Consider the following 13,614-nt stretch of genomic DNA (forward strand, 5'->3'; position numbering starts at 1 on the left):
GGCCTGAGTGAGAACGCAGCAAGCGTGGGCATTGCTGCGCCTGCGTGCGGAAAGAGGGGGCGTGGCCCAAGCTCCGGGCCGGAAGCGGGAGGCTGCCGCGGTGGGCCCGCTGGCTTCCCCTTTCCGGCTGGTCCCCATGGAGGCGCTGGGGAAGCTGAAGCAGTTCGATGCCTATCCCAAGACTCTGGAGGACTTCCGGGTCAAGACCTGCGGGGGCGCCACGGGTAGGGCGTGGCGGGGTCGGGGTCGGTGTCACGGGGAGTGGGGTGTCCTGGAGGTTGGCCGGGTCGCCTGGAACCTGTCCGGCCTGCCGGGGGCAGAGGGAGAGGGACAGAGGCCACTCTGACCCTCTCTCCCTGCCCTGCAGTGACCATTGTCAGTGGCCTTCTTATGCTATTATTGTTCCTGTCGGAGCTGCAGTATTACCTCACCACAGAGGTAAGGGGCGGGGCCTAGTAAGTGGGCGGGGCTTGGCATTACAGTGGTAGGAGCTTTTGGAATGGGGCAAGAGAGGCTTGAGGTGAAATCTTACTAAGGTAGTCCTGCCCCAGGTGCATCCTGAACTCTACGTGGACAAGTCACGGGGGGATAAACTGAAGATCAACATCAATGTGCTCTTTCCGCACATGCCTTGTGCCTGTGAGTACCTCACCATGGGTGGGAATGGCAAGCCCCAGCGTTCTCAGATGGCTTCCAGGTTCACAGCTCCAGCCTCAGGTTCTGGACTGGACTCCAGGAGAGCCTCCTTCCCCTAGTCCACTGCCGCCCCCAAACAAGCTCCCCTTACTCTCCAAAACCCTTGCCCTTAGGACACAGCCCTTTACCCTAACCTCCTGCTTCCAGATCTGAGCATCGATGCCATGGATGTGGCTGGGGAGCAGCAGCTGGATGTGGAACACAACCTGTTCAAGAAACGGCTCAATAAGGACGGCTTTCCCGTGAGCTCTGAGGCAGAGCGTCATGGTAACTTGGGGGGAAGAGGCCAGATCTCAAATCCCAGAGCTGGACATGCCCAAGCCCTACCGTCTGGCAAATGGGCTGTGACTGACTCCCGTCAGCTCAGAGGCAGAGCGGCATGGTAACTTGGGGGGAAGAGGCCAGACCTCAAATCCCAGAGCTGGACATGCCCAAGCCCTACCTTCTGGCAAGTGGGCTGTGACTGACTCACTGACACATGAAGCAACTAGGACTCAGAGAAGTCAAGTGGCTTTCCAAGGGTCCCCCAGCTACTAAGAGTCAGGGTGGGCTGAAATCCTGGCTTTTTAGCCTCTGTGTATTGAGGAGAGTACTCTACGTGGCTGTCATTCTGAGGTCCCGAATCCCTGCCATTTGTGGTTTAGTAACAGAAGTCGGAGGATGAGTCCTATGAGCCTTGGCAGAACTCCTTTAGGTAGACCCAGGCTTCTCTGGCTGTCTGCTTCCCCATCCCACAGACTGACTTCAGCCCATAATGCTCTTCCGTCTTGGAATGCAGGATGGCTTAAGTTTAAGTCTTTGTTCTTGAATTAGATTGCCTGAGTTCAGATGTAGCTTTGTCTTTTGCTGTCCTTGCCTTCGGCTATTAAAATGGTGATAAACAGTTGTACCTACCACGTGGAATTGCAGGATCAAATGAAGTAATACATGTATAATGCCTAGTTCAGAGTGTTGTTCACTTTTAGCTTCCTTGCTTTTCTCTGTGTCCTCCCAGTGCCTCCATTAACTCAGTTTCCCTCCATAACAAAACCTTCCTGAAAGCTCTGATTTTTTCACACCTTAGAGATTGCTTTGTTGGTCAGCTTTATCATTTGTTCATTCAAATGTTGAACACCAGTAAAACCAATAGTATTTGCTATAGGATTGGACATGGAGTTAAAGTCGATCTAAGGCTTTGGTCTGAGCGAGTGAATCGTTTAATGACCAGAGCAGGAAGAGGACTTTTGTGTATGGCTGGAGAGGTGGGGGAACATATATATCTCCACTACTGTGTAACAAGTAACCCCAAAAGTTAGTGACTTAATTCAACAAACGTTTGTTTTTGTCAGTTTCTGTGGGTCAGGAATTTGAGAGCGGCTTGGTTGGGTTGTTCTGACCATTGCAGTTGGCAACATGGAGGTCACTGGAAACTGAATAGAATAGTTTTGATACTGTTGGGGATGAAAATCTAATCACAGAGCAGAAAAGGAAATGGAGACATCAAGTATAGATGACCCTTCCAGGAGTTTTGCTGCAAGAGAGAGCAGAGAAGCGGGGTGGGGACTGGAAGAGAGTGCATGTGGGTTGGTTGGTTTGGTGTTGAGATTAAGCCAGGTCCTGTTGCTTCTATCTTTCTAGTGGAGATTGAAAGCAAGGTCATTAGCTAAGAGTGGAGAAAGGGGAAAGGATTTTGGAAGCCTAAGGAGAGAGGAACAGATATAAATTAGTCATCTCAGAGAATGGAAGAGTAAAAGGAATTAGTGAAAGGAAGTAGGATTGCCAGGCAGTCTTAAGGGAGGCACAGGAAGAAGTAGGCACAGAGAGCTGAACTCAGCTAGAAGTTGGGTTTTGCTAGACTTATACAATGAAGGGAGAGAGGAACAAGTGACTTTTGCTTGTGTGCAAGAGAATAATTACAGCAGTGGACTAGAGAATTTTTTTTCCAGCATTGTGGCTGTATAATTGGAATATAGCATCATGTAAGTTCAAAGTATACAACATGATGATTTAACATACATATATATTGTAAGGTTATTATCATAGTAGAGTAACAGCCATTACCTCACAGTTACCTTTTTTGTATATGAGGTGAGAACATTTAAGATCTACTCTTAGCAACTTTCAAGTTTACAATATCGTTAACTATAGTCCTTATGCTGTTAGATCCCCAGAACTTATTCATCTTATAAGTGAAAGTCTGTGCCTTTTGACCAGCATTTCCCCATTTTCCCTACCCCTGAAGCCCTGGCAGCCAACAGTCTACTGTCTTTCTATGAATTTGTTACTTTTAGATTCTACATGTAAATGAGACCATAACAGTATTTGTCTTTCTCTGTCTGACTTATTTCACTTAATATAATATCCTCAGGTTTATCCATGTTGTTGAAAATGGTAGGATAGTCTTCTTTTTAATGGCTGAATAATATTCCAATATGTACACATACAGAGCTTCCCAGGTGGCCCAGTGGTAAAGAATCCACCTGCCAATGCAAGAGACATAAGAGACACAGGTTTGATCCTTCAGTCAGAAAAATCCCCTGGAGGAGGAAATGGCAACCACTCCATTATCCTTGCCTAGAGAATTCTGTGGACAGAGGAGCTTGGTGGGCTACAGTCCATGGAGTCTCAAAGAGTTGGACATGACTGAGTGACTAAGCACACACACCCACGTGTGCATATACCTAATATATATTGGTTTGGCCAAAACATTTGTTCAAGTTTCTCCATAAAATGTTCAGAATATATAATATGCCAATATATTCTTATATATATTGGAATATTACATATATATACCATATGAAATGTGTGTGTGTATATATAGACACATACACACACAGAGACACAAGTCACAGTTTCTTTGTCCATTCATCTGTTGATTGACTCTTATGTTGTTTTCATGTCTTGGTTATTGTGGATAATGCTACAGTAAACATGGGACTACAGATATCTCTTCAAGATAGTGATTTCTTTCTTTCTTTTTTTTTTTTTTTTTTGCATATATACCTAGAAATGGGGATTGCTGGGACATATGGCAATTCTATTTTTAATTTTTTGAGGGACTTTCATATTGTTTTCCATAATGGCTGTACCAGTTTACACTCCCACTAACAGTGCACAAGGGTTCCCTTTTCTCTGCTTTGTCGACAATACTTATTTTATTTTATTTTTTTTTTTTTTCGATAATAGCCATTCTAACCGATGTGAGGTGATACCTAGTGGACAAATTGGGTTTTTTGCTGTAGAGTTATATCAGTTTCTCAAATGTTTTTGATATTAACCCCTTATCAGAGATATCTTTTGTAAATATTTCCTTTGTTCCATAGGTTGCCCTTTCATGTTGTTAGTAGTTTCTTTGCTGTGCAGAAGCTGTTTCTTTTGATGTAGTGGCGCTTATTTCTTTTTGCTTTTGTTGCCTGTGCTTTTGGTGTCGCATCCACAAAGTCGTTGCCGAGACCAGTATCAAGGAGTTGTTTCCCTGTGTTTTCTTCCTAGGAGTTTTGCAGTATCAAGTTTTACATGTGAGTCTTTAATCCATTTTGAGTTAATTTTTGCGAGTGGTGTAAAATAGGGGTGTGATTTCCTTCTTTTGCATGTGAATATCTGTTTTTTTTCAGCACCATTTAGTAAAGAGGCCGTTCATTACCCATTTGAACCATAGAAATTTTTTTTTTGAACCATAGAATTTAAATAAAGAGGGAAGTGCGGGTATGAAGGAGTGATAGTGGTATCAAAGAATCGGTGGGTTCTGGGTACCAGAGAGAGTGAGTGGGAAAAAGAGGATAAGATTTAAGATTGGGATATATGAAACTGAATTTTGGAAGGTTTGTGACCATTGGTAATAACTGAGTATGGAAATGGCTGGTTGAGGATGGTTGACAAAAATAAAAAGATTACTGGAGGACTAGAAGTCAGGGTTCTGAATATTGAAACCACCAGTTACAGTGAGGTAGTTAAAGGCAGGGAGCCAGGTGCAGAGAGAGCAGTCTGAGAGCAAGCACCAGGGCGAGGGGGTGGAGGGCTTACACTGTGGATTCAGAGCTGATATCTGCCACTTACAGTGTTGCATTGGGCGAAATCACTTTTCATCTCTGAGCCTCAGCACCTTCTCAGTACTGTGGGGATAGTAACCTCCACCTTCACAGAGTCATGTGGGGTTGAAAAGAGACTATGTGTAAAGTACAGCAACCTGTACTCAGCTAATCTTTAGTATTCACTTTTATTGTTTTATTGCTATTACCTTTTATTAAAAGAAATACTACATGTGTGGAAATGCTTAGTGCCTGACACATAGTATGCACTATGTAAATATTAGGTATTACAATGTTTATTATTCCTAAGCCACAGGCCAGAGGGCCCATGCGAGGGTTGTGCTGTGCTTAGTCACTTAGCCATGTCCAACTCTTTGTCACCCCATGGACTATAGCCCTCTAGGCTCCTCCGTCCATGTGGATTCTCCAGGCAATAATACTAAAGTGGGTTGCCATGCCCTCCTCCAGGGGATCTTCCTAACCCAGGGATCAAACCCCAGTCTTCCTCACTGCAGGCAGATTCTTTACCGTCTGAGCCACCAGGGAAGTCCATGTGAGAGTTAGGGGTACCGATTTCACTGCGCCTGCTCCTGGCTCATGGCCCTGCCTCTTGCCCCCCTTAGAGCTCGGGAAAGTCGAAGTGAAGGTGTTTGATCCTGATTCCCTGGACCCTGATCGTTGTGAGAGCTGCTATGGTGCTGAGACGGAAGACATCAAGTGAGCCAGGGTCAGGGGATCAGGCTGGGGGGTGGGGAGCAGGGCTCCCTTCAGGTGCTTTTTGTCAGTCATCCCCAGCCTCTGTTGGATGCTGTGGGGGGGTGGGGGGAGGGGAGGTGTTGGCCAAGGATTTAGATGGGATGTGCTATGTGCCTTGGTCACTGATCCCACGTCAGGTGTCAGGCTCAGTGGCCAGGCCCTTCCTGGGAGCTGCAGAGCTGGGGACGAGGTCAAAGTGGTCCTTGTTCTGGCTCAGTGGTAGTCTCTGGAGTCCAGCTGCCTGGGTTCCACCTATGTGTCCTTGGGCCAGACTACATAACCCTTGTGAAGAGGGTGAAAAGGACACCTTTCTCATAAGACTTACCTAGGGAATAAATGTATTTTCTATGTACAGCCCTGAGATTGAAAGGCTAGGCCCGGGTTCTTAAGCCTTCCTTATATGGCACCTGCTATTTTGTTTCTCAGGCCCTGACCCCTGAGAGACCCCTGGTTCAGTAGATCTAGGGTAGAGCCTGGGAATATGTATTTACAATCTTTTTTTTAATTAGGGTATAATATACATGACATGAAATTTACCATTTTGACTGTTTTCATATGTGCCATCTGGTACTATTAACTACCTGCATAGTCCTGTGTGACCATCACTATGATCCGGTCTAAAACTTTTCATCACCTCGAACAGAATGGGAGTATGTATGTTTCAACAGCCCTGCTGCCACTGAGGAAACATACCTGGAGGGCACTGGATGGTCAAGGATGAGGCTGGGGAGGCTTTGTTAGTGGGCAGCGCTGCCTTGTTCCCCAAGGTGCCGGCACTTTTGGGGTGCCTCTCTGACGCCTCTCGCACCGCCCCTCTGCAGGTGCTGCAACTCCTGTGAGGACGTGCGGGAGGCATATCGCCGTCGAGGCTGGGCCTTCAAGAACCCGGACACCATTGAGCAGTGCCGGCGGGAGGGCTTCAGCCAAAAGATGCAGGAGCAGAAGAACGAAGGCTGCCAGGTGTATGGCTTCCTGGAGGTCAACAAGGTACAGGAGGAGCTGAGGCGGGACAGGCCAGCTGGGCTGTGGGTTGGCCCCAGTCCACTGTGACTCGAGGGCACACTTGCCCCCAGGGGACAAAGGGAAAGGAGGAAACGGCTGGAGGATGAGCGGGCATCTCCCCCCAGGTGGCCGGAAACTTCCACTTTGCCCCCGGGAAGAGCTTCCAGCAGTCCCACGTGCACGGTAAGCGACTCAGATCAGCCGGGACACCTGGCCAGTTGGAGGGCCCCTTCCCCTGCCTGATGCTCTTTTGTCTTTGGCCCAGAGCAGACCCTTGTCTCAGGGCAGTGGTTTGGTAAACAGTTAAGGCCGCACGCCAAGGAGCCAGACTGTCTGGCTTCAGATTTCAGTCTTAGACCTTCCAGGTTGTCTGCAACTTTGAGAAAGTTCCTTTACTTTTAGAGCTTCAGTTTCCTCGTTTCTAAAGTGGTGATGATAGTTCTTATCTCCTATGCTGTTTGGGCAGGTTAAAGATGGTAGCGGGGAACCTGATGTGTGGTAGGTACTTGTTTAAGTGGCAGCCCCCAGCGTCAAGTAACCCATGTGCGAGACGTTGATGGAAGCAGAGCCGGTTTGGAGCTCAGGTTCTGCCGCTCTCAGGCTGTGTTGACTTGGGACGTAGTGAGCCCTGCTCAGTTTCTTCTTCGGTAAAATGGGCCTGAAATAGTACGTGCCTCACAGTGTTGTCCACAAGGATGAATAAATGGAGATTTATTCTCATTCCTTTTTTCATTCATACATTCGCTAGATACTTAGTAATCACCTATTGTGACTGTCTAGTCAAGTGCTAGTCTAGGTGCTAAGGATACAGCAGCAATCAAAACAAAGTCCCTGCCCTCAGAACATTCTAGTAAAGAAAGAGACAGTCAACAAGTACATATAAAGATATGGTATATCAAGAATATATTTAAGTAACTCAAACCCAAAAAAGGCAGGATAAAAATGATTGAAGTGAGAGGCTTGGGTGAGATGGTATGTGTTTGTGCTGTTCCATGGGGGGTGTCAGGGAAGACTGATGGGTAACCTCTGAGTGAAGATCTGAAGTGAGTACAGGGCCTGGCCATGTGGATGACTGTGGGGAGGTGTTTCAAATAGAATAGCGAATGCACATCCCTAAGGCAGGAATGTGCTTGGTGAACTCAGGGTGCAGGGAAGAAGTTAGGGTGACTAGAGCATGGTGAGCTGAGCTGCATGCTTAGGAAATAAGGTGAGGGAGGTAACAGGGCCCTGTCGTGTAGGGCCTGGGAGGACATTGCAGGGACTTGGTCTTTTACTTTGCATGAGATGGGAGGGTGTTGTAGGGCTCTGAAGAAGTTTCACGTGATCTGACTTAACTTTGACTTAACTCTGATAGGCCGCATTCTGCTTTGTTGAGGAGACTGGTGGGTTATGGGTGAGGGGCCAGAGTGTGGGAGGACAGGAGCAAGAGAGGCCAGTTAGGAGGCTGTCGCAGTGATCATTTGAGTCACTGGATGATGGGGGCTGGGCTGGAGTGGGGGTAGAGGTGGTGAGAAGTGACCGTGGATATTTCAAAGGTAGAGCTGAGAGAGGTTGCCAACAGATGTGAAGGTGAGGAAGAGAGGAGTAAAGATGACTCTGCAGGATGAAGTTACCATTTAGTGAGAAGGGGAGGCTCAGAGGAACAGGTTTAGATGGTTGGAGTGAGAACATGAAGCTGCCTTTGATGTGTTCAGACCAATGGGATGTCACCCCAGATGTCAAGTAAGCAATTGGCCACTCCAAGTCTGGAGCTCAGGAGAGAGGTCTGGCCTAGAGATACACATGTTGGAGTCAGCTGTGTATTTAAAACCATGAGACTGGATGAATCACCTTTCAGGTGGAGGGGAGGGTAGATGTAGAGGAGGAGAGTTCAGGGCTCTAAGCGCCGGGCCCCCGAAATTAGAGGACAGAAGGAAGCAGCAGCGGAGACACGGGAGGTGAGAGTGTGACCCAGAGAGTGATATCCTGAAAGCTAAGGGGCGGATGTGTTTCCAGAACTGTGTCGGGTGCTTCTGGACGTCAGGTAGAACGACCATGGGGTGTCTAATATGGCAGTGGTCATTGTGACCCTAACAGAGTAGTTTGGGCCAGGAAGCACCCACTGAGTGGTTCAGGAGGGCGTGGGAGAGGAGTTGCAGGCGGCGAACAGAGGCAGCCCTTGTGGGGCTTGCTCTCAAGGGGAGGGGGAGAGGGGCCCGTCGCTGGAGAGAATGGAAGTCAAGGGGGAGTTTTGTAAGATGTGTGGTGTAGCCATGTGTCAACATGCTGTCGGAAATTGCCTAGTGGAGAGAACAGAAGTGATGCCCTGTAGCTGAGAGGGACATTGGCTGGACTGAAGTCCTTGAGAAGGAAAAGGAAGACAATGTAGTGCCTTAGAGGTGTAGAAAGTCCCAGTTTGGCAGCAGGAGGGAAGGCGGACCTGCATAGGTACAGGTAGGTTGGCAGCAGGGTGACATGGAAATCATAGGAGTCGTGACAGGGCCATCGTCTAAGAGAGTGTGACAGCAAGTGGCCGAAACTCTCGAGCGCCCTGTGAGAGGACTGACGGGTGGTTCTGTGTGGGTCTCCGGGCGATTCAGACAAATGGGGATGGAAGGTGGTGTAGGGCCATGAACTGTAGACCTGAGATTTTTAGGGAAAATCAAGGGAAATGAAGTGATCTAGAAATGGCATCGAGGAGCACGGAGGACCTCTGTTAAGGCCAGGAAGGAGGACAGGTGTGGGAGAGAAATAGTCATTGCTTGGGGGCTGCAAGGGCGAGCCGGGCTGTGGCCAGAGTGTGAGCGGGAGGGAGGCGCGGAGGTTGGAGATGCCGAGATTTTGCTGATGAGTAACAGGGCGTGTGGAAGGACTTAGAAGGGATGGGAGTCAGGATTGTACTCGGGGTCATACAGAGCCACATGGTGGTGAGAGTCCAGGGAAGAGATGACCCGGCAGTCCTGAGCTGCCTGGTAACAAAGGACAGAAGCAGCGGGCTCAGTGAAGATGGCTGCTGGTCTTCAAAGCGGTCTATGGGGATGCGCCTGAAAGTTGGGGCAGGCAGGTGCATCTGCAGGGGCCAGGGAAGGTGGTCTCACTGGGATTGTAGGAAGACAATCAATGTGGCTCTGTGGGAACACAGCCTGCGGGCACTCAGTGAGAGGTGGCCCATCTCTGCTTCTCCGTCTGGCTGTTGTCAGAGCAGGGAGCCCAGGGCAAAGGGTCCCCCATACCCTCGAGGGATATTCGAAACATAGTTTCGAAACACAGATATTCGAGCTACAGCCGCCCAAGGCCAGAGGCTGAACAGAAGGCCTGGAAGCTAGTTTCTGACATCGTGTTGATTTGGGGGAGGAGAGGGGAAGATGGTAAAGTTTATCTTAGATGCTACCTGGTCTTCAGAGAGCACCAAGGCTCACAGAGAGCAAGTGACCTGCTAGTCACACAGCTAGGAAAGTGACCCTCTGGGCTCTAGGTCTTTTGTTCTTCCCAGGCTACCACAGTTCTGCCCAAGCCGCCTTGCACTCTCTCTGGCCAGGGGAGGGGACCAGGAGGAGGCCTGTTAGCTGAGTCCAGACCCCGCTACTCAGGCAGGAACATCTGGTCCTCCCTCCTACCACGTGTCCAGCTCTATAGTTCTCGCTGTGAAGCTTTGAATCTTTTTTCTCTTCCTCCCTTCTCTCTCCTCCTCTCCCCCATGCTGCAGTACACGCTGTGGAGAGTAAGTGGCCCTACCCCCAGGGAAACCAAGCCCCCATTTTTGGGGCAGCCTGTCCTCCCAAGAAGGGGGGTGGGTGTGGGTGGACCTGGGAGGGGGTCCTTCTCTGGCCTGACAGCTGGGTGACTATAACAAGCGGTGGGTGTATCCATTAGCTGGGGTTCATTGTAGCAAGAGGGATCAGGGTTTGAGGGCAGGAGGAATTTGTTCTGGAACAGGGGGTGTAGGGTGCCTGCTGGGCTCCCTTTGGTGGCTTGAGGGTGGGAGCAGAGGAGGCTGGGAAAGAACTTAAGCCACATTCTTAAGTCCCACCTCGCTTTGGGGTTCAGTGACTGGCCCATTGGCTCTAGTTCCTGAAAGACCTGAGTCAATGGGCTTTATCTCCTGAGATGCAGGGCCTCAGGCCTTAGTCGGGGCAGAGGTCTGGAGTGGTGCCCATGAAGGGCTCCCTGCACATGAGAGGGAAGAAGTGGGCCTTGTAGAGGGCATGAACTCTCACCTCTCATGCAGGCCCACAGCAGGCCCTCTGGCTGCCCTCAAGCAGGGCTGGGTTGGTGAGTGAATGAGGGGTGGAAGACAAGCCAGGCAGGTCATGGTCCAGCAGGAGGAGTGGGGAGGCCCAAGTAAGGGCCTGGAGAGCCTGCTCCCCTGCTGACACCTTCTCCCTTCTCTCCTAGTCCACGACCTGCAGAGCTTCGGCCTTGACAATGTACGTACCAGGTGGAAACCATGGAGGGCGGATGGAGGTGGAGGCCTAGTCGCTGCCTTCATTCTCTGTAGAGACATCCTGGGATAGGGGAGCAGATACAGAAAAATAAACCACATTCTGACAGGGGTGCAGTGTGAGGATCACTGGTGTGACTTTTGAACTGAGACCTGCATAGGCTGGAGATGGGGGATGGGCCTGGGCAAGAGCATCCAGGCAGAGGGAGCCTGGAGTGAGGTCAGGAAGGTGGGGCCACTTCTGAGGAAAAACAGGGCTGTGCGGTTGGTTGAGGATGAGCCTGGAGGCTTGACAGGCCATGTGCCGTTCCGGGGAGTCTGGTCTCTTTCTGGAGCAGTGGGAGGCTGTTGGCCCACTTCAAGCAGGGTCATAATGGAATCATAATGGAATGGTCATATGGATTTGGATAGTTTTTAAAAGATCCCTCTAGTGGCTCTTTGACTCGACAGGAGCAGAACAGGGGAGGGAGCTGGGAGATCCGGGGCCCCTCCAGCCTAGGCCACCAAGAGCATGTGCTGTGATTGTCTCACATGTGGGTGCAGCCAGAACCTCAAACTCTGCAGCCCTGTGAGCCCCCAGACCCTGAGGAAGGAGTTCCTAGGTGGGGGTTGGGGGTGTCTGTCTCAGGCAGGTTCTCTAAGGGAAGACCCATCTCCGCACACCCACCCTCCAGACCCAGGTGCCCCTGTGTGAAAAGCCTTTGAGAGGGTGGGGTCTGTCAGAGCCTCGAGTGCTCAGAGGCCCAGGTGCTGGTATTGCTTGCAGATCAACATGACCCACTACATCCGGCACCTGTCATTTGGGGAGGACTACCCGGGCATTGTGAACCCCCTGGACCACACCAACGTCACGGCACCCCAAGGTACCAGCCCGGGAGGTAGCCCCCAGCGGCCCAAGCCCTGCTCGCACCCATGCCCAGTGCCCTCTTCTCCCCACAGCCTCCATGATGTTTCAGTATTTTGTGAAGGTGGTGCCCACAGTGTACATGAAGGTAGACGGAGAGGTGAGTCCGAGGGGGCCCAGACCTCAGGGCACCCTCTGGTGCCAAGCCCGTGCATTCCTTCAACCTGGGAAGTGAAGTCCTGCTCTTACCCCATATGATGGGTGACAGGCTGAGGCTCAGAGGGGGCTGGGTGATTTGCCCCACAGCTAGAGCTCAGGCCCCAGGCTGTCAGATTTCAGAGCAGTTTTTCTACTTGCCATCCACTCCTCCCGTGTACACGCTCTGCCTCTCTGTCCCCCACGGTCTGCCCTGGGCCAGCAGCTAGCCAGGCTGACCCTTCCATGCCCCTCCCTCCTCTCTCTCCTGTGGCCTGTGGAGCAGCATCCCTGCAGATGGGTAGAATGCATGAGGACTGAGTGGAGAGGATGCCAGGCCTAGCATTGCCCGGGGTTCATGCTGCAGCCTTGAAGAGTTGCTGTTCTCCCCCACTGAGAGGGTCCACCATACGGAGCTGGGATTGGTAACCCGTAAAGAGCTGGTGACTGGAGGGAAAGCGGGGATGGTCAGGCTGCAAGAGGGCGTTGAGGTGGTCCCCGGGCCTTGCAGTGTTTGATTCCAACACGGGGCCTCGCTTTCCCCTCCACACAGTCAAGGCACTGCCAAACCAGGGGCCAGACCAGGGTCTAGGACTGCGGGGTTGGGAGCCAGGTCACAGACCCGGCCCTGGTCCAGTCTCCCCTCCTGTGCCAGGTGCTGAGGACAAATCAGTTCTCTGTGACCAGACATGAGAAGGTCGCCAACGGGCTGATGGGCGATCAGGGGCTTCCCGGCGTCTTCGTGCTGTACGAGCTCTCGCCCATGATGGTGAAGTTGACAGAGAAGCACAGGTGAGGGCCGGGGAAGGGAGGGGCCTGGGCCTGCAGGGAGCAGGGTGCCTGCTGACCTTCCCTGCCCTTCTGCCAGGTCCTTCACACACTTCCTGACGGGCGTGTGCGCCATCATTGGGGGCATGTTCACAGGTCAGAAGCTGTGGGGTGTCGGTCTGGGGTGAGGGCGTGGTGGGGAGTGGAAAGCTTGACACCCCCTCCCCCCAGTCGGGTTTTGGTTGAGGGAGGAGGGGCACCTCAAGGGCCCCTGCCCAGTCAGGTGACAAGGCCTGGAGGTCAAACCGAGGGCCCACCTGGGCCAGTGCCAGCCTTAGTCTCTCTCCCCAGTGGCCGGACTCATCGACTCTCTCATCTACCACTCAGCTCGAGCCATCCAGAAGAAAATTGATCTAGGGAAGACAACATAGTTGTCTGTCTTCCCACCGCTCCCCTCTTTTTCCTGTTTCTCTTTGACTTTGGGGTCATTTTCCCCGCCTCTTTTTACCCTACTCCCCCACCCCACCCCACCCCCATTTAAAGAGGCAGTTGCAGCTCCAGGTTGTTGGTAAATCTATTGATTGTGATATACTCACTGGTCTCGGTGTGGTTCTTGGGTCTCGCTGGGGTGTGGGAAAACCCCTCATTGCAGCCACTTACTGAAGGCAGTCAGGACTAGCAGATCAGAGCACGTGGCTCTGGGAGCCCCATGTGGACATCCCCGGCTTAATAGGACTTTATTCAAACCAGACTGATGTCCACCCCACAGCCCTGTCGTCAGCCCTCCCACTGTGGTCTTCGAGCCTTTTGGGTTCAGCCCCAGGGCTAAGATGGAACTTTCCAGGATGAGCTTCCTGGAGTCACCGCAGCTCCCAAGCTTGTGAGTTTCCAACCCTACTGGTTATGGGCCTGGTGTGCAGGCTGGG

General features: G+C 51.2%; 1 protein-coding gene across 1 annotated transcript; it reads left to right on the top strand.

Annotated features, from left to right (window-relative positions):
- ERGIC3 (ERGIC and golgi 3) lies at positions 1-13,279 on the top strand. The gene is made up of 13 exons (XM_069548426.1): positions 1-224; positions 368-438; positions 552-639; positions 844-963; positions 5,327-5,420; positions 6,281-6,446; positions 6,587-6,644; positions 10,836-10,867; positions 11,648-11,744; positions 11,821-11,885; positions 12,576-12,712; positions 12,789-12,844; positions 13,040-13,279. The coding sequence occupies exons 1-13, from the start codon at positions 137-139 to the stop codon at positions 13,117-13,119; spliced, it is 1,152 nt and encodes a 383-aa protein (XP_069404527.1). The 5' UTR covers positions 1-136; the 3' UTR covers positions 13,120-13,279.
- The last annotated feature ends 335 nt before the right edge of the window (positions 13,280-13,614 follow it).

The sequence above is a fragment of the Ovis canadensis genome, chromosome 13, assembly GCF_042477335.2.
Source record: "Ovis canadensis isolate MfBH-ARS-UI-01 breed Bighorn chromosome 13, ARS-UI_OviCan_v2, whole genome shotgun sequence".
NCBI classification, from domain to species: Eukaryota; Metazoa; Chordata; class Mammalia; order Artiodactyla; family Bovidae; genus Ovis; species Ovis canadensis.